This window comes from Lampris incognitus, chromosome 18 (genome assembly GCF_029633865.1).
Source record: "Lampris incognitus isolate fLamInc1 chromosome 18, fLamInc1.hap2, whole genome shotgun sequence".
In the NCBI taxonomy this organism is placed as follows: Eukaryota; Metazoa; Chordata; class Actinopteri; order Lampriformes; family Lampridae; genus Lampris; species Lampris incognitus.
In genome coordinates this window covers 18,391,480-18,417,633 of record NC_079228.1, presented here as the reverse complement: position 1 = coordinate 18,417,633, position 26,154 = coordinate 18,391,480, and the positions used below count along the sequence as shown (strand labels likewise).

The following is a 26,154-nucleotide window of genomic DNA, read 5'->3' as shown; positions in this document are numbered from 1 at the left end:
TCATGCTCTTTCTTCCTGATGTTGCCGTCGCTTGGGATTGCTACATCAATCACTACTACTATCTTCTATTCCTTGTCGACCATCACAATGTCTGGTTGGTGAACCAGCACCCACTTGTCAGTCTGGAACTTGAAGTCCCACAGGATCTTAGCTCTGCCATTCTCAACCACCTTTAGCGGTGTCCCCCATTTGGACTTGGGGACTTCCTGTCTGTATTCAGTACAGATGTTCCTGTATACTATCCCAGCCACTTGGTTATACCTTTCAGTGTATACTAATTTACACCCTGCTACTAAGTGCTGGACTGTTCAGGGGCATCTTTGCACAGCCTGCATCTTGGGTCTTGCCTGGTGTGGTAGATTTTATATATATATATATATATATATATATATATATATATATATATATATATATATATATATATATATATACACTACCGTTCAAAAGTTTGGGATCACCCAAACAATTTCGTGTTTTCCATGAAAAGTCACACTTATTTCACCACCATATGTTGTGAAATGAATAGAAAATAGAGTCAAGACATTGACAAGTTTAGAAATAATGATTTGTATTTGAAATAAGATTTTTTTTACATCAAACTTTGCTTTCGTCAAAGAATCCTCCATTTGCAGCAATTACAGCATTGCAGACCTTTGGCATTCTAGCTGTTAATTTGTTGAGGTAATCTGGAGAAATTGCACCCCACGCTTCCAGAAGCAGCTCCCACAAGTTGGATTGGTTGGATGGGCACTTCTTTGAGCAGATTGAGTTTCTGGAGCATCACATTTGTGGGGTCAATTAAACGCTCAAAATGGCCAGAAAAAGAGAACTTTCATCTGAAACTCGACAGTCTATTCTTGTTCTTAGAAATGAAGGCTATTCCATGCGAGAAATTGCTAAGAAATTGAAGATTTCCTACACCGGTGTGTACTACTCCCTTCAGAGGACAGCACAAACAGGCTCTAACAGGTACTATTTAATGAAGATGCCAGTTGGGGACCTGTGAGGCGTCTGTTTCTCAAACTAGAGACTCTAATGTACTTATCTTCTTGCTCAGTTGTGCAACGCGGCCTCCCACTTCTTTTTCTACTCTGGTTAGAGCCTGTTTGTGCTGTCCTCTGAAGGGAGTAGTACACACCGGTGTAGGAAATCTTCAATTTCTTAGCAATTTCTCGCATGGAATAGCCTTCATTTCTAAGAACAAGAATAGACTGTCGAGTTTCAGATGAAAGTTCTCTTTTTCTGGCCATTTTGAGCGTTTAATTGACCCCACAAATGTGATGCTCCAGAAACTCAATCTGCTCAAAGAAGTGCCCATCCAACCAATCCAACTTGTGGGAGCTGCTTCTGGAAGCGTGGGGTGCAATTTCTCCAGATTACCTCAACAAATTAACAGCTAGAATGCCAAAGGTCTGCAATGCTGTAATTGCTGCAAATGGAGGATTCTTTGACGAAAGCAAAGTTTGATGTAAAAAAAATCTTATTTCAAATACAAATCATTATTTATAACCTTGTCAATGTCTTGACTCTATTTTCTATTCATTTCACAACATATGGTGGTGAATAAGTGTGACTTTTCATGGAAAACACAAAATTGTTTGGGTGATCCCAAACTTTTGAACGGTAGTGTATATATATATATATATATATATATATATATATATATATATATATATATATATATATATATATATATATGTGTATGTATATATATGTATATGTATATGTATATGTATATATGTATGATTGGTTGCTGTGCATCATAAATACCTACCCCATTGGTTGCTATAGTTTGAATGTTTCCCCATCTGATTGGTCACTGTCCAGGTGAAATTAGGGGTGTGACACTGGGCAATGCAAACTATGTGATTCTTTGTTGAAACACATTAGCAGCTGATGAGTGCGAGACGCACAAAACAGGCCTGTACTACAATATATTAAAATATTTTTTCCTGTATCTGTGTTGATATATATATATATATATATATATATATATATATATATATATATATATATATATATATATATACACTACCATTCAAAAGTTTGGGATCACATTGAAATGTCCATATTTTTGAAGGAAAAGCACTGTACTGTTCAATGAAGATAACTTTAAACTAGTCTTAACTTTAAAGAAATACACTCTATACATTGCTAATGTGGTAAATGACTATTCTAGCTGCAAATGTCTGGTTTTTGGTGCAATATCTACATAGGTGTATAGAGGCCCATTTCAAGCAACTATCACTCCAGTGTTCTAATGGTACAATGTGTTTGCTCATTGGCTCAGAAGGCTAATTGATGATTAGAAAACCCTTGTGCAATCATGTTCACACATCTGAAAACAGTTAAGCTCGTTACAGAAGCTACAAAACTGACCTTCCTTTGAGCAGATTGAGTTTCTGGAGCATCACATTTGTGGGGTCAATTAAACGCTCAAAATGGCCAGAAAAAGAGAACTTTCATCTGAAACTCGACAGTCTATTCTTGTTCTTAGATATGAAGGCTATTCCATGCGAGAAATTGCTAAGAAATTGAAGATTTCCTACACCGGTGTGTACTACTCCCTTCAGAGGACAGCACAAACAGGCTCTAACCAGAGTAGAAAAAGAAGTGGGAGGCCGCGTTGCACAACTGAGCAAGAAGATAAGTACATTAGAGTCTCTAGTTTGAGAAACAGACGCCTCACAGGTCCCCAACTGGCATCTTCATTAAATAGTACCCGCAAAACACCAGTGTCAACATCTACAGTGAAGAGGCGGCTGCGGGATTCTGGGCTTCAGGGCAGAGTGGCAAAGAAAAAGCCATATCTGAGACTGACCAATAAAAGAAAAAGATTAAGATGGGCAAAAGAACACAGACATTGGACAGAGGAAGACTGGAAAAAAGTGTTGTGGACGGATGAATCCAAGTTTGAGGTGTTTGGATCACAAAGAAGAACGTTTGTGAGACGCAGAACAAATGAAAAGATGCTGGAAGAATGCCTGACGCCATCTGTTAAGCATGGTGGAGGTAATGTGATGGTCTGGGGTTGCTTTGGTGCTGGTAAGGTGGGAGTGTTGTACAGGGAAAAAGGGATTCTGAATAAGGAAGGCTATCACTCCATTTTGCAACGCCATGCCATACCCAGTGGACAGCGCTTGATTGGAGCCAATTTCATCCTACAACAGGACAATGACCCTAAACACACCTCCAAATTGTGCAAGAACTATTTAGAGCAGAAGCAGGCAGCTGGTATTCTATCGGTAATGGAGTGGCCAGCGCAGTCACCAGATCTGAACCCCATTGAGCTGTTGTGGGAGCAGCTTGACCGTATGGTACGCAAGAAGTGCCCATCCAACCAATCCAACTTGTGGGAGCTGCTTCTGGAAGCGTGGGGTGCAATTTCTCCAGATTACCTCAACAAATTAACAGCTAGAATGCCAAAGGTCTGCAATGCTGTAATTGCTGCAAATGGAGGATTCTTTGACGAAAGCAAAGTTTGATGTAAAAAAAATCTTATTTCAAATACAAATCATTATTTCTAACCTTGTCAATGTCTTGACTCTATTTTCTATTCATTTCACAACATATGGTGGTGAAATAAGTGTGACTTTTCATGGAAAACACGAAATTGTTTGGGTGATCCCAAACTTTTGAACGGTAGTGTATATATATATATATATATATATATATCACATTGATGGCATATGGATTCCATAATGTCATAAGAGATAAGACATGACACTACACATGTGATGTGGCTTTGCAAGCAAAGCTAATTTGGCACTCATAAGCTTTCTCTCCCACAAGGTCTTCACATCAGTGTAAAATATAATTATAAGTCTTATGAGCTACAATGCTGCAGAAATTGCTTTCTTTTTCATCTGTGCATCCATGAACCCAAGACATCAACTGAAGACGGCAATGTAGCTATATCACCATCTGTGGGTTTAAACTTGTTCTAGACGATTATCCGACTACCTCTGGGCAAATAATTACTGACGGCTACTGTGTTCACACACTGAGGGGCTGTGATTTGGCTGCAGCCACGAGCCGAAGGCGAGTCTGGATGTTTAATGGATATTTTGAAACATATACTTTGTTTGCATGGACATATGATGACAGCCATTGAAATCGGCTGTCGTTGAAATCGTCTGTCAGAAGCGGAGTAATGCAGGTGAAATTATGCAGCTCTCTCTGTGATTCTATTGTAAAAAAAAAAACAAAACAAAACACACGGCTCTCAACCAGATTGCTTGATCGCAAATGACTGTTGTTTAATTTTGATTTAACACTTTATAAAAGATGTGACATGCTGACGATGCTATCTGAGCAACGTAAAGAAACAGGATTGGCGATAAGAGGTGAGCAAACAGCTCTTGCTGCAACGGTCCATGTGACTGATACACTGCTGTAGCATCACTACATAGAGACACCATACATTTGAGTTCGCTGCATTCACAGTGATTGCGGCAAACCCAGAACATTAAAGCGATTGTTGCAGCAATACATCTTCAGTGGGCTTAGACAAACCTGTCTCGTAGCAAAAATCCAAAATTATCCAAAATTAGCTCATGTTCCCTAGTAGTGTGCCACCGATGCAGCGCTCGGTAAATATGCTGACCTTGAAAGAACAAAAAGCGACGTTGCTTTTGGACAGTTGGCCACCAAAACCCAGTTCTTCCCGTGGTACTTTTTTCGGACACCTCCTGCTTAAAACTCAAGAGTCGAGCATTGTGCACGCCACAAAGGTCTCTCTTTTATTGTTGCTGTTGGTCAGATCAACCTGAAATGTTGTCCAGTTAGTGCGGTCTTGTGTAGCCAGCCTTGTCAAACACATCAAACATACACAGAAAGGTTTGCGAATTATGAGTGGTAGGCCTTTTCTGTTAAATGGTAATTTTGTGTTGAGATTGCTGTTATTATACTGCCCCCTGCGGACGACTTGTGGCGCTGCTGCACACAGTGAGAAGCGTTCAGTTGCGTTTCGGTTCGTAGCGGATCGGCGAACGCGACTGTTTCGTGGTTAAAAAGGGGAAAAAGTGTTTCCTTACACGCAGAGCCTTGGAAACTATTCGTCTGAGTAACATGTTTACAAGTTGTTACACGGTAATTGTGAGTTATACCTAGCACTAAACAAGAACCAGATAAAACGCTGGAGAAGACGTTAATCCGTGGTCTTTGCTAATAAACTACACTAACGTTAGCATGCGCTGTTTAGACTGTTAGCATAAACTGGTTATGACGTAAATCCTCGGTTTGATGGAATCCTGTTATGTTTTAAGTCATGTATAATGATTTGTGTATTTTTTCTGTTTGTATTTTCAGTTTTACAACAAAATCATTGCTTCAGTAAACTCAAGAAAAGCCACGCCTTGGTCTTAATTGGGGACTGCTTAGTTGCTCGCTAGCTGCCTAGCTCCGCAAGATAGCGACGCACTGTGAGGACAGCATCATGAGGTATAACATAAAGTTGCAGTGAGTTGATTGGAAAACAAGAGGGAATGTCGGCCATTCGTTTGCTCATGTTAAGTCTTTCAGCACCGAGGTCAGGAACGACTAAGCCCAGTGTGAATGGGCGGAAAGCTGGCTAGTTGACACAGGGATGTAACGGTCGTCTTCCTCTGCAGGTGAGGAATCATAATAAAGTTAGTGCATCAGACTTTTCTAAACCCTGCCAAAGACTCCCTGTTCTCCGTCGTTGTGCTAACTACTTTGTGTGTGTGTGTGTGTGTGTGTGTGTGTGTGTGTGTCTGTTAGTCGTCAATATGTCTATATCCTAGGAAGAGTTTTGATGAACATTCATAATTATTTCAGAGCCCCGGTGCTTGTGCTGTGCTCAGTTGTTGATGGAGGGGAAGGTGTCATCATAACCGATTTCTCATATTTCAACATATTTATGTTGAAATACTAGTGCAACCACTTTTATTCGTCTGTTGTCTTCATTTGTGGATCATTCGCAGCAGTTAACTGTAATAAAGATTCTAAGCAAAATTATTTTTATCCCAAATAATTCAGACACATCTACACTTTTGTCAGCTAGAGTCAGCACTGTCTCCATACATACCAAAACCAAAATGTACCTTTCTATGGCGTCAGGAAATAGAAAATACTGGACAAAATACTTGGGAGTAACAAAATTTGTAATGAATACAAATGGCCATGTAAACAAAGCCTGTGGTAGAATGACTGTGAAACAACAGGGGGCCATGTTACTGTAAATACTGATCGGGTCTTTAATGACGATGTGAAAAGACTTTTCCCCACTCCGCATTCCCCTAAACAAATATTCTACTGAGCCAATATGTGCTGATGGCAAGAGGCCAAGTTCTTCAGACAGCATTTTCAACATTTTTCTTTTTTTTTGAAAACCGGTGGAGTCTTTGTTAGCTTGGAACACGAGTTACATCGGCTCGGTGTTTGGACTTTAATATATTGAGTTTTTTTAAGGGATATTTTCATGAATATTTATTCACTGAGTTTTCCTATAGGTGGACTCGTAATGTTTCTTTCTGTAACACTGGTTCTTCTGTCAAATTTGTTATTTAGAAGGGGGGGGGCGCTTAACATAAATATACAGCTACCAGAATGGAGAAATACATATTCAATGAGAGTTGCTTGTCAGAGACGTCCACACGCAGCGGTGCACTTTCAAATTACAAACACAGTTATAGATGTTCCCAAGGCACAAACCTCCTGTTGACTCTCTTCCTGTCTTATTCTCTTTGGTGTAGTCATATGGCACGGTGCATCAGCGAAAGACAAAGATCACCGTGCAGAATTATGCTCATCCTCAGTAGGCTTGAACCTGACTTGACGGCAATGCAAAGTGTTTGTTTATTATTCGCTATTAGCTCCAATGATTAATGTTGACTATTGATTAATATTGGCTATTATCTCGCTCTTTCAAGTCATGAGTGATTTTCGTTATTATCATTATTATTATCATCGTTATGTATTTTAGATATTCCATTTGACAACCCAGTAATTACCAGCAGCAGTATGATTGTTCTCGCGGATATCTAAGGTGACAGCTGGGGCTTTCATTACACCAGAGGTGATGGAGTCGGGCTTTGGCTAAGCTGCTCAGTATTCATAGGCTGTTTGACCGGCAGTACTCAGATTGGATTAAAAAAAATAACTCTTCCCCCCTTTTTTTCAATTTAGCTTTTTTCTTGTAAGAACTGCACAAATTTGTCCTACTGATAGCTCTGAATTAAAAAAGAAGAAGAAAAAAAAATGAAAGAAAATGCAGGGAGTGTTGTTGTGTGTGCACTGTCTGAACTCTGAATTGCCATACAATAATGAATGCGAAGAATATTAAGCAGCCACCACATGACGGGCTGAAATATTTAAATGGCCACATGTCCATACTTCGAATCAGTATTTGATGGCAAGCCAAGTGGCAGTTGCAAGTAGTTCTCCTCTGTAATGTGTTGCACATTCTCTTTAACATGTAGCTGACTTCCCGTTCTCTGTCCCTTCTCTTTTCTCTCTCACCCTTCCGTCTTTGATATTTCACCCTTTTACGTCGCCTCCCCTTCGCTTCAAATTGTGGTGACAATTTACCTCCCTTTCCTCATGTCTCTCAAATGTTTCTCTCTTCCAACTTTATCTCCCCTCTCATCTCAACTTTACTTTCATCTCTCTCTCTCTCTCGCTCGCTCGCTCTCCTGTTTCCATCTTTCCTCTTTGTGCCCAGTGGAGGGCCAGTGGTTGGACTGGGCGCCATGGTCTCGGTGCAGTGTGACTTGCAACACGGGGACCCAGCAGAGGCAGAGGAGGTGCAGTGCATCAGTGCATGGCTGGGCAGAGTGTAAAGGCCCCCATCAGGAGAGCAGGGACTGCACCAATCCCTCCTGTGGTGGTAAGACAGACAAACTGGTGCACAGTGTGAAGCACAACACAGCTGTGCGGGCACACATAGACACACATGCATGCAGATTAAAGATAAACAGATGCAACATGCAAAAACCATCACCTGAACATGAAGAGGAGCAATTTTTTCCAAGGTAACATAAGCTGATCGGCATGCTCTCCAATTTGATATTCACCTTCGTATTCGCCAGTGAAGCGCATGTTGGGACCCAAACTAGGTTGAGAGCTGGTTTTGTTTGGGGCCCCACAGGACCGAAGCACCAGTTTATTTAATGAGCCCGGGTCCCAGAGAAAGCTCCCACTGACTTAATTTGGGTTTTGAATTTAAAAACAAAACTCTGCCCTAGAGTTATCACCTAAATTTACTGTTCATCAACAACTAAATGTCTCCTGTTTTCACTCAACATGGCTCCCTTTCTCCCGTGTCTTTCCTTGTTCCTCTTTTCCCTTTCTCCCACGGCACTGTGCTTCCGATTTAGGTGGAGGTAACTGGGGCAGCTGGAATCACTGGAGTCTTTGCAGCAAGACGTGTGACTCTGGCTGGCAGCGCCGTTTCAGGATGTGTGAGGGCACGGGCGTACAGGGATACCCCTGTGATGGCTCCGGAGAGGAGATCCGCTCCTGCAACGAGAAGAAGTGCCCTGGTCAGTGTCAAGAGTGTATGTGCATGTGTGTGTGTGTATTCTCATGCATGCATGTATTTTTGTGCCATCTCTGTGTAATGAAACGTCTTATCGTTCTCATCACAGCCAAAGGCGTCTATCTCCATTCTAGAACTGCAGTCCTCTCATCTGTCTGTCTGTCTGTCTTGCCTGCCTGCCTGCCTGCCTGTCTGTCTATGTCTCATGATGTGAAATCTGCCTCACTAGTGCCTTGTCTTTATTCCTCTTACAGGTGTAAGAGGAATAAAGGGTTGTCTCCATCTCAATTCATGGCTTGATTCCTTCACATCCTCTCCTTAAAACAACTATTTTTTTGTCCTGGTAATATTTCTTCCTCTCTCTTTCTTTCTCACCCTTTCTTTCCCCCCTCCCATGCTCTTCTCTGTTTTCTCTGTTTATATGCATTTACTCTCCTCTATGTCAAGGAGGGGTTGTTTAGAATTATCCTTGGTGCAGTTTGTCAGCACATCAACCACTGTAGCAAACTGTGCGGTTTAACAGCAGTCCCTCAGACTGTAGTATTGTGTGTGTGTATATATGCATTTGCCTGCATTTGTGCATGTGTGTATCTGTATGTTCAAGTGCCTTTGTACCACATGTGTTTGTGCATGTGTCAACTTTTGTGGAGCCTGAAAAACCTTTACCACATCCTCACATCCCTGAGAACACAAGGATCCCTCCACTGACTTTACTGGGCAGCATCATATTTCGATGAAAAAGATCTCTCTGTTGCACTCTCTCACTTAGCCTTTCACTCTCTTTCTCTCTCACTCTCACTGTCTCTCTATTTCTCTCACTCTCTTTCCCTCTCACTTTCTCTATCTGTCTCTTTATCTCGCTCTGTCACTCTCTCTCTCTGTCACTCTCTATCTCTATCTCTCATTCTCTCTCACTGTCTCACTCTCTTTCTCTCTCTCTCACTCTCTTTCTCTCTCACCCTCTCTCACTTTCTCTCTTCTCATGCAATGCTGTGTTTCTTCATCTCTCTGTGATGCCTCCACCAACGCTTGTCTGCCCCCCTTGGAATATCGTCAGAGAGCTCCCCTGTTTTTCATCAGGGTTATGAAGGAGCTAAAGGAAGAAAAAACAGATGAATAAAGAGAGGGGGAAAGATGAAGAGTAGATGAGATACTGATTTGAGGCAGTGACACTGACAGAAAGCACTGCAGCGACAAAAGGGGGACAAGATTTGTAGCCTCTGCAGATGAACAATGATTTGAATTTTGTTTTTGCGCATCTTCCTCTGTCTGTGTCTGTATGTACTGTTGTGTGTGTGTGTGCACATGTGTGTGTGGTGAGTAGGGTTTCAGCTATGTGAATGCATTTGTTTTTTGCTGTGAAGTTGAACATCCATGTGTGTCCAGGTTCACATACATGTGCATATCAGCGCACTTATTTGTGGTTTAGCGTGTGACTGAATGAATCCCTGCATATAGGCCTTTTGTTTGTGCACCAGCCAAGGTTTTTTTCCTGGTCCACAGTTGGGTGCTATACTACGCATCTCATTAAACTTTTTTTTCTCTATGCATCTCATCTTTCTTCCAGCTCCTCATGAGATCTGTAAAGACGAGTACCTCTTATCTATGTCATGGAAGAGAGCTTCAGCCGGGGAAACTGTCTACAACAAGTGTCCGACTAATGCCACTGGTTAGTCCCGAGAACTTTGTTATGCTGACAAACTGGTTCTTAATTGATTGAATTAATTCATCGAAGACATGCCATCACAACTTTTCATTTACCAGCTTAACCTGAAGCGGTGGAAGTTTGATGGTTTATTCCCGAAACAACACTGAATACTCTGCCTGACGTGGAATCATTTCATTGTTTCAAATGCAGCTTCATTGCATGACTTGTTTATTTAGCTTGAATAAATGAATTAATCTAAGATTGCCTCCAGATTTTATAAGCAATGTTTGAGGCTGAACAAAAGTAGCAATACATAAAAATGTGTTCTTCTTTTCAGTACAGTGTATGTCTTTATAGTATTCTCATTTCATGCATTAATCCGCCATTTACCCCATTTAGAGCTGCAGACAAGGGTTGCCTCGGTGAAGCTTAATAGAAGGCTTATATACAACGTGCCACTAAAATCCCATAAGTCTAAACCAACTAGTAACCAGGAACCCTATTTTTAACACCCAACAGCTGGAAAGTGAGCAAAAATTTTCTTTTTTGTTGACATGGAGCCAAAGTGCGGCAGTATTTCTGCAAAGCATGTAGTAAAAAGTCTGGCTTCAACAGGCCCTTTAGCAAGAACCCACAAATCACAATGTGCGAGCAGGTGTCAGCTGGTCTGCCAGGGACACCATAACTTAAACTATACCGACACCCACATTTGCGCTCAATTCACATCTACATTAGCTTAATTAACATAAAAGAATTTCCAACAACATGTGTTAGTAGAAGGGGAAGGCAGACCCAGTAAGGTATTCGAATTTAACGACATTCAAGCTGAAATTCATGACTTTTCTCCCTTAATAAATCATTATTTATCCAACTGGACCGTGGAGTCAGTTTTCATAACACTAACTGGCATCTTCACCATGGTTGGAGACATTCTCCAGTCTTTATGGTGGTGAAATATTCTGACCGGCTCGCACAAACGCTGGTGCAGTGGCAAACACCTTCCTATTGGAAACAACTCCGGCTAATGATCGAACCACAGTGCAGATTTGGCGATGCCTCTGTTGGACAGACAACCAGTATTACTGTAGAACTGTGTTGTAATATAATTTAATGACGTCTTGCATGTAAGCTTTGGTCCACGAATCACATTTTTACAAGGGTAGAAACTGTTTACTGCTGAGCTGACTATACATGAATAGCAGTGGCTGCTACACCTTGTTTTTAGTCCAAGAAAATGACTTGCAACAGGTCTAATTCTCAGTGCCTCTAACACCGAACACTACTCTAGTGAAATATTGATTGCCTTTCCAACAGAATCACCACATCGTTGCCATGTTTGAAATGGAGAAAATGAATTATTAATGGAGAAAAACCACAAGATTTGAGCTTTAAATGCAGTGTCTGGGTATTTTCTGTGTAAACACATGGGTTTATTTATCTCTGTAGATGTGGTATAAGATGGCCAGTTATGTGAAAAAAACATGGGTGTTTTTGCCTATTAAAAATGATTTAACACTTGCCCTTTGAAGAAATACTCTACAAATGCAACCAAACATTCATTATTATCTATATGTCTAACTCAGGTTTATCTTATTGTCTTTATGCATGCTCAATTATCCAGGTAAGAAAATCAAAGAAAGGGCATTTGGATGGCATGGCGGTCTATTCCGTTGCCTACCAACACGGGGATCGCCGGTTCGAATCCCTGTGTTACCTCCGGCTTGGTTGGGCATCCCTACAGACTCAATTCGCCGTGTCTGGGGGTGGGAAGCCGGATGTGAGTATGTGTCCTGGTCACTGCAATATTACCTCCTCTGTTCGGTCGGGGTGCCTGTTCGGGGGGGGGAGGGTGAACTGGGGGGAATAGCGTGGTCCTCCCATGTGCTACATCCCCCTGGTGAAACTCCTCACTGTCAGGTGAAAAGAAGCAGCTGGCGACTCCACGTGTACCGGAGGAGGCATGTGGCAGTCTACAGCCCGCCCCAGATCAGTAGAGGGGGTGAAGCAGTGACTGGGACAGCTCTGAAGAGTGGGGTGATTAACCGGATACAATTGGGGAGGAAAAAGGGGGGGAAATCCAAAAAGAAAAAAATCAAAGAAAGGTGAATCAGTTCATCTGGATACAACGTTTATTGACGGATACGTTTCATCACTCATCTAAGTGACCTCTTCAGTCTAAACTGATTGCAAGTATCCCCACCCTTATAAACTATAGAGTTGCATAACGACCAAAACCAACGCTCGGTTTCATATGCAAATATGGGTGTGACCATTAACTAGAATTTCAGCAGCCATGTGTACTATTCACAGAAGATCTGTCACCATCTTACAATGCTGTGATTGCAACCATTCCCAAATTCTCTGTGAACAAACGGTACACATGGCCACTGAAACTCTAGTTAATGGTCACACCCATATTTGCATATGAAACCGAGCGTTGGTTTCGGTCGTTATGCAACTCTATAGTTTATAAGGGTGGGGATACCTGCAGTCACTTTAGACTGAAGAGGTCACTTAGATGAGTGACGAAACGTATCTGTCAGTAAGCATTGCGTCCAGATGAACTGATTCAACTTTCTTTGGTTAATCTCATCATTGCACAGCCTGAAGCTGATTCTTTTGCAATAAATCCAAGTTTTTGTGTGATTATTTAATGTGCACAGAATATTCAAGTACAAATTGGCTTTAAAGTTGTGGTAAAACAGTGAGACAGGTCATAAAGAGGACAGATTTGGTCAACTTTTTCCACACCCTCATCTGGATAAAGGAACCCGTGTTTAATCAAAAACAGATTGCGTTGCATGTGTGGCATTTCTGATTGACCATTAGGACTTTCTCTCTTTCTCTCTCTCTCTTCTCTTGTTCTAGGATCTGCTAGTCGTCGTTGCATGCTGGACAATAATGGAGTTGCTTTCTGGGGTCCTCCGAGCTTCGCCAGATGCGTCTCACTTGAATATAGAGATTTACATTTATCTGTAAGTCCCTTCAGCCTCCCTATCCAGTAAAAAAAGAGCATTGATGTGAGCTGAGAAACCGCCTTTAAAGGCAGTGTTTCATGTCTTGTAAAGGCGAATTTTGTTTTGGAAAAAAAAGGAATGTTATTTTCCACATTATTTCATCATTTTGGTTAGTTTCATCCTTACTCTGCTGCACCTCAGCAGGCTTCATCAGACTTTTCCCTCTCATTAGCAGTTCTGAGAAAGACTAGGTGCCTCGAGAAGAAATGTCATTCCCGGCCCACACCTTTCCCTCTACACACATGTACCTCTCCTCAACTTTTTTCCAACCAAAGTTTGCTCGAAATTAAGGAGAGCCTCTGCTCCAGGCGCCGCTGTGCTCTAATTAGCTTTTTCCCGAGCTTTGCAACCCCCACTTATTGATTAATGAACATGTCTAATGAATGTGTTCATCAGCCAGCCTGTTTTCCTGCTCTGCGAACTTTGACCTTTTCCCATTTCCATGGATATTATGGGAGAGGATGGGGGGGTTGTGTGTGATGGAGCTGAGTGTACCTTTAGCTTCGGTGTCAACCTTTCATTAGCACCGGGAGTCAATGATTAATTTTCTGTGATTGCTGTCATCTTGTGTTCACCCCTCTCTCATTCCTTTCTCTCTCTCTCTCGCTATCTCTCTCTCTCTCTCTCTCTCTCTCTCTCTCCCTCTCTCTCGCTCTCTCTCTCTCTCTTTCTCTCTCTCAAGTCTGTTTTTTGGTCATTTTTTGTTAAATAAAGACTTGTTTTAAAATTTAAAAAATTCTTTCCTCCCTCTCTCTCTCTCTCTGTCTGTGTGTTGCCTCTCTGTTTTCTTCTCTGTTTATCACTGTTTTTCATCTGAAATGATGAACATTTGATACTCTCTTTTTTCAACAGTTAAAAACTGATCTCTTAAAAAGGAAATAAAAATGTGATGGCTGCTTTCATGCTTCCTGTTTCTACTCCTCATTAGGAAGGCATGTAGGAAGCTACATGCCTTTGTGCCTCTGGGCAACATTTGAACGAACCTTAACTTAAACCATAGCTTACAGTATTAGGCCATCGACTTCCTGCATACTTAGTCCAGTTGTCTCGCGCTCTTTCTATTTTGTTTTTTCTTCCTGTCATGCAGCTGCGAGAACATCTTGCGAAGGGTCAGAGGACCCTGGCTGGGGAGGGCATGTCTCAGATCGTAAGGAGTCTCCTGGAGCTCTTGCAGAGAAGGAGCTACTACAGCGGCGACCTTCTCTTCTCCACGGAGATTCTGCGAAATGTGACGGACACCTTCAAAAGAGCAACCTACATCCCAGCTCCCGACGACGTGCAGGTGAGTGGCACCATCCGGTTATCTCCATGGGCCAACCTAAAATGTGCTTACACAGTAAATGCACGTGCACACAGACAAACACACTCTCTCTCTCTCTCTCTCTCTCTCTCTCTCTCTCTCTCTCTCTCTCTCTCTCTCTCTCTCTCTCTCTCTCTCTCTCTCTCTCTCTCTCTCTCTCTCTCTCTCTCTCTCTCTCTCTCTCTCTCTCTCTCTCTCTCTCTCTCTCTCTCTCTCTCACACACACAACCACACACCTACTTAGTCATTGTAAGAGAAGTATTTGAAAGAGAAGGAACCAGTGCTGATGCAATACTATTGAAAGATGGCTGCAGCGTAGATGAATAATGGAAGACTTCTAAATATTGCTGTTCCACCAGCACAGATGAGAACTCCTTGATACGCCATCAACCGTCAATCTCTTGTCTTATCTCTCTTCAGAAATTTTTCCAGGTAGTCAGCTATATGTTGGACATGGATAATGTAGACAAATGGGAGGACGCTCACCAGGTAACGCCTTTGCATTGGTCTGGATGTGCATATGTGTGCACGTGTGTGTGTGTGTGTGTGTGTGTGTGTGTGTGTGTGTGTGTGTGTGTGTGTGTGTGAGAGAGAGTGTTTGGCTCACAGTCTGATGATCTGACAGTATTAATATTACTGGGGACACCAAGTCTTCCTACTAAGTAGCTATGTGTGTGTATGTGCTTTGTAAATTGACACTATGCACCTGGGTTAAGGTGTGTAAGCTTGCTGCTTGGAAACATTCATGATAAAAAAAAATATGCATTTCTGTACATGCTACTGCACTGGAACACATTCATGGTCTGGATAACAAAAAGGGGTGAATATTAACATTGAATGAAACGGGATGTAGTTCATTTAATTATTGATACCCCTCTCCACTCATCTGATTTTCTTACCCCCCCCCCCCCCCCCACTCGCTCACTCTCTCTCGCTCTCTCTCTCTGCATATATATCTCCATTCATGTAGGTCTCTCCCGGTGCGGCCTTACTGATGAGGGTATTAGAAGATTTCATCCACTTCATCGGAGAGGACCAGAAGCCGTTCCAGAGTTTTTTGATGGTTACCAACAACCTCAGTGAGTGTCACTGAAGTCTGACTTGTTGACAGGGCCGATAAGGAACGACAAAAAGCGCGATGTTCCCTTTGACAACGTTGTGCAACAACTTCCATGCTTTTTAATCGAGTTTTTTAATGTTTCTTTTAGGTCGGTTAGCATTTTAATTTTTTGTATTTCTGGCCAACTTTATCTTCTGCCAACATTCCTTGAAGGGAATGTGTGATTCATTTATTCTTTTTAATTATTTTATATTTTTTTCCCCCAACCCACACCAGTGCATAGGGCCTGTTGGGCAGTTATTCAAACAGCACACACTTTGTTCCTGTCGTGGCAGTTGTTTTACCAGACTATCACAGAGGATTTAGACACAAAGTTCTTCGCAGAATCATCACACTTGTATAATGCATAAGCATGGCACACAACAAGCATAATAAGTGTGTGCCCTCTCTTGTTTTCTCTCCTGCTTTATACTCTTTCTGAGCTGCACCACCGATGGGGTGGTGGGGGCCGTGTGGAGAGCAGACCCTCCAACCATGTGTTGAATGGAGAACGGGCCCTTGTGAATGATTCTGAATGCCAACTCAGAAATAATATGCCCGTGTTCAAAGATGAACTCAAGTTACATTAACAAAATGGTGCCTATTGCTATATATGCCCTCAAAAAGGCAAACCCATCTCCAACATGTTTTCATTTTTTTGGGTAAAAGCAAAATTGTATGCTTATTTTACACAAACTATTGAAACTAAATAGACTATAAAAATATTCAATTACATGGATAATTTCTTATTTTCTTTGGTATTTTTGTCATATACAGATATGCAATGATGATTGCCAGGTAATATGTATGTTGTTGTCCAATGTCAAATCTCTATTTGATCATGTGACGAGATGATACGATATAGCTGCAAAATCTGAACATAGCTGAGCACATCCACAAGCCGAGCGAGCAGTCATGCCTTTCAAACATAAAAGCGGCAGTAAGAGAAGACAAGAGAGAAAAGAACAGGTGGAGAAGGTAGCAAAGCTCCCTAAATTAGACTCCTTTGGCTTTTTTCTAAACAGTCGCCGGCCCACGGACGACCCCCCCTCCTCCTAGCAGTAATGCAGCAGTTCGGTTGGTATCAGTGGTGTGTCAACAACCATGCTAACTGCTAATGTTAGGCTAGCAAGCTAGGTCTAACTTTAATCCTAAATAATCACACACACACACACACACACACACACACACACACACACCATCACTCCATTCTCCAAGGTCATACCTGAATGGGAAGGATGGACCACTCTACTCCATTGCTGATTCATGCACCTAAATTCAACAAGAGTCTTGCTGGCACATTTGCACGCCGGCATAGATGCAAGCAAACACTTGCAAGCACCACACACACACACACACACACACACAAACTGACTGACTGACGGTCCATTTTTCCTCCACCAATTATTGCATGATTAGGAAAGCAACCTTGAACAAATTACTTCATTACTGTACTCTAAATACTGTACAAATGATTTATACCACAACACCACACCACACCACACGTGTGCAGTAGAGGATTTTGAATTGTAGTAATGACACATTAGTGCATGTTTTGATTACTTTGAAAGTTTACATCGCCGGCAACAACGATCTTGCCTGACATTTCAATCAACGCATCTGCTTTGTGTGAAGCTGACAGCAACAAGCAACTGGTCAAACTGACTGCAGAAACAGTTTATCCATGTCAAAAATACACTTAACATTAGCTCTAGTCAGCTATACATGTTTGAAATAGTTTATAGACTCGTTATCTAGAAACTTGGCTGCTGAGATGGGTTTTTTTTTTAACTACACACCTTCCCAGTAACAGCTATAGTTATGTAAACATGCCAGCTATAGTTGAATAGTTGACTTGTTGATTAGTTGATCGTCTGGTTACGTTACCATGTGTCAGAGTGCATTCCATGCTTCTGATTTCTGTTTGTCCTCTCTACTTTCCCCATACAGCTCATTCCACTGTACAATCCAACACATTGTTGGTAAAATATATATACACCTAATGGTGTGTGTGTGTGTGTGTGTGTGTGTGTGTGTGTGTGTGTGTGTGTGTGTGTATGTGTGTGTGTGTGCTTCATAACTAGTAACTAGCGTGCACCGGGGCCCATTGTAACTACCTTACACTACTGTACACTAGGGCTGTCAATGAATATTCCAAATTCGAATATATAACTGAATTGTAAAAAAAAAACCCCAGAACAAAAAATAGACACTCGAGTGTACATCTGTCCATTATCCAAACCGCGTATCCTGCTGTCGGGGTCACGGGGATGCTGGAGCCTATCCCAGCAGTCACTGGGCGGCAGGCGGGGAGACACCCTGGAAAGGCTGCCAGGCCATCACACTGCTGGGACACTCGAGTGTGAAAATTGATATTCATTTGTGGGCGGGGAAAAAACTACTACACAACAATTGCCCCTCTGGGGACAAATTAAAACCTACTTGACTTGAAAAAAGCAACACTGCCGCGGCTGTGCGCCTCACAAATTCTCGCGAGAGCCTTGGCCGCTGCACTGAATACGCTGCATGGTGGACAGCAGTCACGATGTCACTTTCATTGGTTGAAAATGACATTTAGGTCAAGCTGAAACGAGCGAGTAATTCAACAACAACAACCGTGTGGTAAAGATGGCAGAGTTCACAATCCAACTCGGCTGCACAGAGAGCGAATAATTCACTCTGAATAATCTAAAAAGCCCCGCTTGGAAATACTTCCGGATTTTGGTCAGAAAACAAAAAAATTGTGGAACCTCGAGATAAAGTCATGTGCAAGCTATGTAAGCTACAGTTAGCTTACAGTTAGCTTACCAATCCACCACTAGTAACCTGAGGGCACGTGAAGTTTTACGGTTTAAGACATTATTTTATTTGTTTATTTTGTAATGTGCAGGTATGTAGATCTTTTAAAAGACATGTTTACGTTGAAATATAGATATACCAATACAAGTAGTTATGTCTCTTGTCTTGGTTTGCCCTCTCTTATGGATATAATGTGCAGAAATATGTTCAAATGGGTTCGAACCTATGTTTTTATTTTTTATTTTTATTTTTTTTGAAGGAATAATCGAATGTTATATTTGGCCAGTTTTGACAGCCCTACTGTACACCACAGTCAGATAGATTATCAATCAGAATGGCCTTGAGCGTAGCTACAGAGGGATGGGATGAGATCTTATCTATCGCGCCTCACTCCTGTTCCTGTCTGGTTAATTTCATTAGTAAACCTTTGTAACTGTCTTCGCTGAGACACCGTTTTTTGTATTTGACCACATTTTCTCAGTACTTTTCCACTATGCATTGGTCACGTTTGTTTTCCCCTTGGAGTTCCTTTTTTTAATTTTTTTTTTTATTGTGAACCTTATCTTTGGACACTTATTTCTTGTTCTGATATAATCCTGTAATACAGTTAGTTGGATTCAAGTATCTCCTAACTCTGTTTGTCTAGTGATAACCATCCAACGCGAGCCGGTGTCAGCAGTCTCCAGCGATATCAACTTCCCCATGAAAGGTCGGCGAGGGATGAAGGACTGGGCAAGGACGGCCGAAGACAAGCTCTACATCCCTAAAGAGGTCTTCACCATCCCAATTGATGGTAAGAGATCCCAGAAAGATGTCTAAATCCCAGAGTTTGATTACAGGAAAGAATGAAGCATATCTGTTTTAAGCATTTCAGAACTGAGAAAAAGCTTTACAGGGAACTGAGTTTCAACAATAGGCATTTTCCGCACATTTTCCCAAATTGTCCCCCTCTTCTGTATAAAGCTGCTATGCTTTGGTTATAGGTTGCTTAGTTAGTTCAGAAGCTGCTCTGCATTTTCTGATAGATTCTCTCTGGAGTCATATTTTAAATTTTAAGCTTGGTCTTTTCCCTCACCCTCGAGCCTCATGTCGATGCCATCAAATACACTGACTCAGTTGACCTATTCGTTTCTTCCTGCTGAAGCTTGTACAGCGGAAGTTGGACTGCCACGTCAACTTGAGGAGGACATTGTCCCTCATTCTGAAATCAAGCTCTCAGAGATGCGTCTCACTGAGGCAGACATAAAGCTTCTCAAGGATTTTTCAGGGTAATGCAGAGAAAGAGTTGGACCATAAAGAGGCCCTGGGGAGCTTTTCAAGTAGATGCTATTTTCAATCTGTGAAGACATGCTGCATCCCTTTGAGAGCACCCAGTCCTTGTATCATTCTGAAAGATGTCTTACGCACACAAGGACACACATGATCACACCCCTGCATGCTCACACACAAACACACACACACGCACATACAATACCTGCTGTTAGGCTTAACTGCTTTGTATTTCTTCTGTGGTTTCAAGCACAGAAAAAAAAACAAAAAAAAAGGGAGAAAAAATAAGTATCCTATTACTTTAGAGGAAGTGGTTGGATAAACTCCCACCTAGATTAAAAGCAGAGAAGAAAAAAGAAAAATAGAACAAAACAAAAAAGAATGTGGGTGAGGATACAATACATGACAAAAAAACAGTGAAGATGATGTAAAAAACCTAACATGTAGCCTGCAAGCTTATAGCAAAAATAACAAAAACAAGAAGAAAGTTGAAAAGGCAAACAGGGAGTGAGCGGACTGGGGGGAAAAAAGTGGCGCACATGAAGATGAGAGAATTACTGTGGCAGATGCCATCCTGTACACCCCGAGCAAAGATCACACCCCACAGGAAATTAGACTGGCTGACTTCCTGTGTAGCGCCCTGGCACCTGCAGCAGTTAAAGTTCAGCGAGGCTGCAGACAGAGAGAGTCCTGTCACTTGCATCAATCACATTATATGCTCAGCTCTTTCTAACCGGCACTGAAGACGTCGCATCTTAGCCTTCCCTCACCTCACCCCCAACCACCTCGCTTGACTCCACTTCTCTCTTTCCCTTCTCAAGTTTCTCATCCTCCCAGCCTAAGTGCGATATGAGGAGGCATGGCAAATCAGTGCTTCCAGATCTGTGACAGATTGGTTGTTTTCGGAAAGAGCAAAATGAGATCTCTTAAATTATGTATGCTGTGCTTAATTCAGCAGGAGAGAAAATAAATGAAACAACACAAGGGAACCACAGAGTTTTGAATCCCTCTGTGATGTGGTGCTTTCCCCTACTCTTCTCTTTTACTTATCACCTTCATCTTTTTCGCCTTGTTTTTTTCTCTCAGTGTATTTTTGTCCACCATCTACCTAGTGGTAGTCCTAGTTCTTGAAGCTATACGGCAAATAAATATACTAAATATGTGCCATAGTATGATGGCGATCATTAGTCTCGTAACACAGAAGAGTCTCTTGCGAGCTTATTTCATATGTGACCTCCATCTCTCTCTTAGCGATTCCAGTTGAGACCATTGCTGTCATACAATTTCCTGAATTCTGGTAACATAACAAAACCACACATCACATGACTTAGGCATAGTTTGCTGTGTACAAGCATGGGACAAATGTTATCAATGAAATGAATGCACATTTTACAGTATAATATTTGACGACTGTTCACTTGGTAAAAGTTCTAGCCTGTACTAACAGCTTGTGGCTCTTGTTCCATAACACAAATGATACAACAGAAGAGTAATAACTGATGTATATATGTGGTGTGAATTCATACACATCCCAGTAATATTCTCTCTCTCTCTCTCTCTCGCTCACACACACACACACACACACACACACACACATATATATATATATATATATATATATATACAATCCAGTGATTCAACTAAATTCTTTAATGGGCAGTACACGCCTGTTTCATGCCATAAGCAATCATCAGCTGATGATGATTGCTTATAGTTGTTGATTGCTCATGACATGAAACAGGCTTGTACTGTCCATTAAAAAAAATTACTTGAATCACTGGATTATTTTGCTCCTTATTTGTTGAGCACTTGCCCTACCGTTCAGGGCTTCATTTAATGAAGTTTATATATATATATATATATATATATATATATATATATATATATATATATATATATATATATATATATATATATATATATACATATATACATATATACATACACACACACACACATATATATACACACACACACATATACATATACACACGCACACACACACACACACCCATATATATATATATATATATATATATATATATTAAAAAAAATATATAGGGGAGCCCTCTGGACCTTCAAGGTATTCAGTGAATACCCAAGAAAAAATATTGAAATAATTTGTGTACTCCTAATAGATATTTTTTTAATTATTTTTATTCACTGAAATAATAGTAATTCCTAGATCATCATTATTAACTTGGACTAATATGTCTTGGCAAACCATGGGTTAATATATTTTATATACTATATGATATATATATGCCGGCTTTCCTGCTGGAGATCACGGGTTCAAAGCCCGGTTGGGACGAGTCTCCAGTAAGAGTCTGTGGCTTAGACTCATAATGCTATACAAGCCAACAACCTTGGACAGGAGTGAGTAACATGAATAGACTCATACCGGCTTGGACATCGCCCATGTTAACAAGGTTCATGTCAGGTGTTGGGGAACCAGGACAACCTAATAAGAAATGGGTTACTGAAACAGGACATTCATGGACAAGGGCCAAGAACTTGGAACTGATGGAATACTACTATAACAGCTGACCCCAGGAGAGGGGCTATATGAAGCATTATGTGGAAACTATGGACCAGTAGGAGACCTACTTCCAAACTTCCTCAGAAGCAACTTGTGGCTCAATACTTGAGCATCAATAGAAGGAAGCTACTGTTACAACTTGAGATGGAGAGGCTCTGACAGGAATATTATAAAATCCAGGACCCTGAATGGCTGCCCAGTAGGCAGGGGATACATGAGGACAGACTCCAATCAGCTGAAACAATCCTTCCGGCTATGAGATCTGAAACTACTGAGGTTCAAATGAGAATCATGGCCAGACTAAAAACAGTCAACCCCAGGCTCGGCTTGCACGACTTGGTGACAAAGTACCATCACAAAACCTGCTTGCAGATGTGGCAATATGACTGCCACCATAACAGAGACCCTTGAGCATGTATATGCCACTGGAACCATAATCCCGGAGATGCTTGGGTACAGGATTAAGAACACAGGTCAGTAACGGTACCCTACATGGAAGAGAAAGCTGGAAGCCAAGATCAAAGCAGCATGGAGAGATGTTAACTAGTTAACAGAGGTGCAGAAAAGTGCAATTAAAGACAGGCCCTGGTTGAAGAAGTACAGCAAGATGTCCATAAGTGAAGCCCTGGACACTGCCAAACAAAGGCTCCCAGCTCTGGGCAACAGGTTGAAGAGATACACTAGAGAAGCAGAAGCCAAGAGTCAAGGGCCTGTTTCTCAAAGAACCATCCAAAGTGTACTCCCAGCTGCAGAGTAACATGGGAACATCAGACCCACCCAGAGCAGAGACTGAGTGATAATGGAAGGATATATGGGAAAAGGAGGCATCACCCAACAGCAATGCACAGTGGCTGGTGGACCTAAAAGTGGACCATAGCAATATCCTAGAACAAGAGCCAGTTATCATCACAGTGTCCGACATCCAACGACAAGTCTCATATATGAAGAGCTGGACTTCACCAGGCCCTGAAGAAGCTAATGGCACTCCATGAACACCTGGCAACACACATGAACCGGCTGCTAACATCAGGGTCTCACCCTGACTAGCTAACAGAGGAGAACAATATTTATCATAAAGGATCCCCACAAGGATATAACACCTTAAAACTACCAGCCGATAACTTGCCTCTCCACAACATGGAATATACTATCAGGCATCATAGCAGCTAACCTAACTGGGCACATGAGTCGATACTTGAGCAAAATTCAGAAAAGAATTGGGAACAACACCAGTCTCAAAGCATCAGCTACTGGTTGTTAGAGCAGTCAGCTAAGACTCTTAAGACCAGACAGACCAACCTGAGCACAGCCTGGATTGACTATAAGAAAGCCTATGATTAAATGCCCCACACACATGGTTACTGGAGTCCTTGGCACTATACAAAGCCAACAGGACACTAATAGCCTTCATCAAGAACTAAATCTGGCAGTGGAACACAACACTAGAGGGCACTAGGGGCCAACTCAAAGACAACTAAGGTGATACACTATCCCTGCTGCTGTTCTGTATAGCCCTGAACCCCCTCAATCAGATCATCACAAAGAATGGATATGGATACAGGTTCAGAATTGGAGTTACAATCAGCCACCTCCTGTTCATGGATGACATCAAGCTGTATGCCAAGAATGAAAGAGACATTGACTCGCTGACCACCTCACCAGCATCTACAGCAATGACATCATGATGCCATTTGGACTGGACAAGTGTGGTTGAATGGTGGCACAAAGAGGAAATGTGGTAAGGACTGAAGGGGTTGAATTACCAGATGGCAGGATAACAGACATACAGGACAGTTACAAATATCTGGGTATTCTACAGGCAAATGGAACCATGAGGAGGCAGCGAGGAGGTCAGCTACAGCCAAATAACTCCAGAGAGTGATGTGGGTCCCGAGGAGCCAGTTCAATGGGAAGAATAATATCCAAGCTATCAACACATGCCCTACCAGTCATCAGATACCCAGCTGGAATAATAAGCTGGCCAAAGGGGGAGGTACAGGCCACAGATACCAGGACACAGAAACTCCTCACAATGCACAGAGGATTCCACCTGAAGTCCAACAGCCTGAGACTGTACGATAAGAGAAAAGATGGGGGTCAAGGGTTAATGAGTGTCAGAGCCACTGTCCAGGATGAAACAAGGAGCATCCACGAGTACATCAGAAAGAGGGCCCCCCAGGATGAATTGCTGAGTGAGTACTTCAGGCAGCAGAAGACAAAGAGTGGGGAGGCAGAAGAAGAGGGGGTATCATGGAAGACCAAGCCCCTCCATGGGATGTACCGAGAGTTAGAAGATGTGGCTGATATCGAGAAATCCTACCAGTGGCTGGAAAAGGCTGGACTGAAGGACAGCACATAGGCTATGATCATAACAGCACAAGAACAGACACTCAGCACCAGATCGGTTGAGGCAGGGGTCTACCACGCCAGACAAGATCCAAGATGCAGGCTGTGCAAAGACGCCCCTGAGACAGTCCAGCACATAGGAGCAGGATGTAAATGCCAGCTGGGAAAGTGTACACTGAAAAGCATAACTAAGTGACTGAGATAGTGTACAGGAACATCTGTACTGAATACAGATTGGAAGATCCCAAGTCTAAATGGGAGACACCGCCAAGGCTGGTTGAGAATGGCAGAACTAAGGTCTTGTGGGACTTCCAAGTTCTAGACTGACCAGCAGGTGCTGGCTAACCAACCAGACATTGTGGTGGTCAACAAGGAACAGAAGACAGCAGGAGTGATTGATGTAGCAATCCCGAGTGACGGCACCATCAGGAAAAAAGGGCATGAAAAGCTAGAGAAATATGAGCATGAGCATGAGAAGCTAGAGAAACCAAAGGCTGGAGGAAGAATTACATTGAATGTGGAAGGTGAAAGCTGTGACCCCCAAACCGGGAGAGTGGCTCCAGCAGATTCCAGGAACAACATCTGAGGTTTCTGTCCAGTAGAGTGCAGTCCTAGGAACAGCTAAGATACTGTGCATAGCCCTCAAACTCCCAAAAAAGGTTGAGAGGGATATATATATATATATATATATATATATATATATATATATATATATATATATATATATACTGTAGATGAGGCAGTTAATCGTTGATTAACCAAGTTGCTGTGCTACAGATAACAATCTGGCATCATCCGTGGAGGATGTCTGAGCCATTAACAGCAAAAGCTGCATGCTCACAATTCCCAGTTTTGTACTTTTCTTTGAGAACACACAGAAAGATTAGTTTTGGATTTTCCTTCTGTGACATTTTCTTCACTACTGACAGAGCTAAATCATAAATCACACTCTTGTCTGGTCCAGTCCTCGAGAGTCATCCGTCTTCTTCTAATCAACATATGCCGTGATGTTCTGATGTACTCCCATGTTTTAGAGATGCAGCTTCTTGGATGCCGCTAACATTACTGCACTTGTACACTGCTATTAGTGTTTATTGCTCCTCCGTGTCGCATCTGAATAGCCCCCTGGTTTTTGCCTTCAAAGCTGTGATTGAATGTTATAACAACCAGGCTGGATCCAGGGAGGTTGCTTATGTCCTACTGTATGATCAATAGGATCAATTTATGAGACCCATCTGGCTTCCAAGACAAGCTGATCAGTGGCATTTCAAATTAAAGTATCCAAGTTTTAAGTTATTTTGGCCTCAATTTTGTGGAAGACCAAATTGAATAAATACGTGAAAAAAATTCAAATTGACGAATAAGCAAAAGAATGAAAAAATTGGATAGCTAACGATAAAAAATTAATACGTAAGGAAATAAATTGGCAATGAAATACATATCAGATGAAACAAATAAATATCAAAGTAAACGGGCCTGAAGAAATGTTTGCTGTTTTCAAACTCTAAATTCACTTTCATTGGATTTTCATTTGATTACTAGTTTTCAATTATTGTTTGATGTTTACCTTTTCATTAATTCACAAGTTTTTGTTATTTTCGATAAGTTTTCAATTTATTTCCAACCATCGTGTTGCA

General features: G+C 41.7%; 1 protein-coding gene across 1 annotated transcript in view; it reads left to right on the top strand.

Moving 5' to 3' along the window:
- adgrb2 (adhesion G protein-coupled receptor B2) overlaps positions 1–26,154 on the top strand; it is a 208,165-nt gene that overhangs the window by 87,313 nt on the left and 94,698 nt on the right. The window contains exons 5-12 of the mRNA XM_056297981.1: positions 7,685–7,849; positions 8,340–8,504; positions 10,068–10,169; positions 13,017–13,123; positions 14,253–14,447; positions 14,886–14,954; positions 15,436–15,544; positions 19,010–19,156. Coding sequence (XP_056153956.1) covers positions 7,685–7,849; positions 8,340–8,504; positions 10,068–10,169; positions 13,017–13,123; positions 14,253–14,447; positions 14,886–14,954; positions 15,436–15,544; positions 19,010–19,156 — 1,059 coding nt within the window. The remainder of the gene's footprint in view (positions 1–7,684; positions 7,850–8,339; positions 8,505–10,067; positions 10,170–13,016; positions 13,124–14,252; positions 14,448–14,885; positions 14,955–15,435; positions 15,545–19,009; positions 19,157–26,154) is intronic.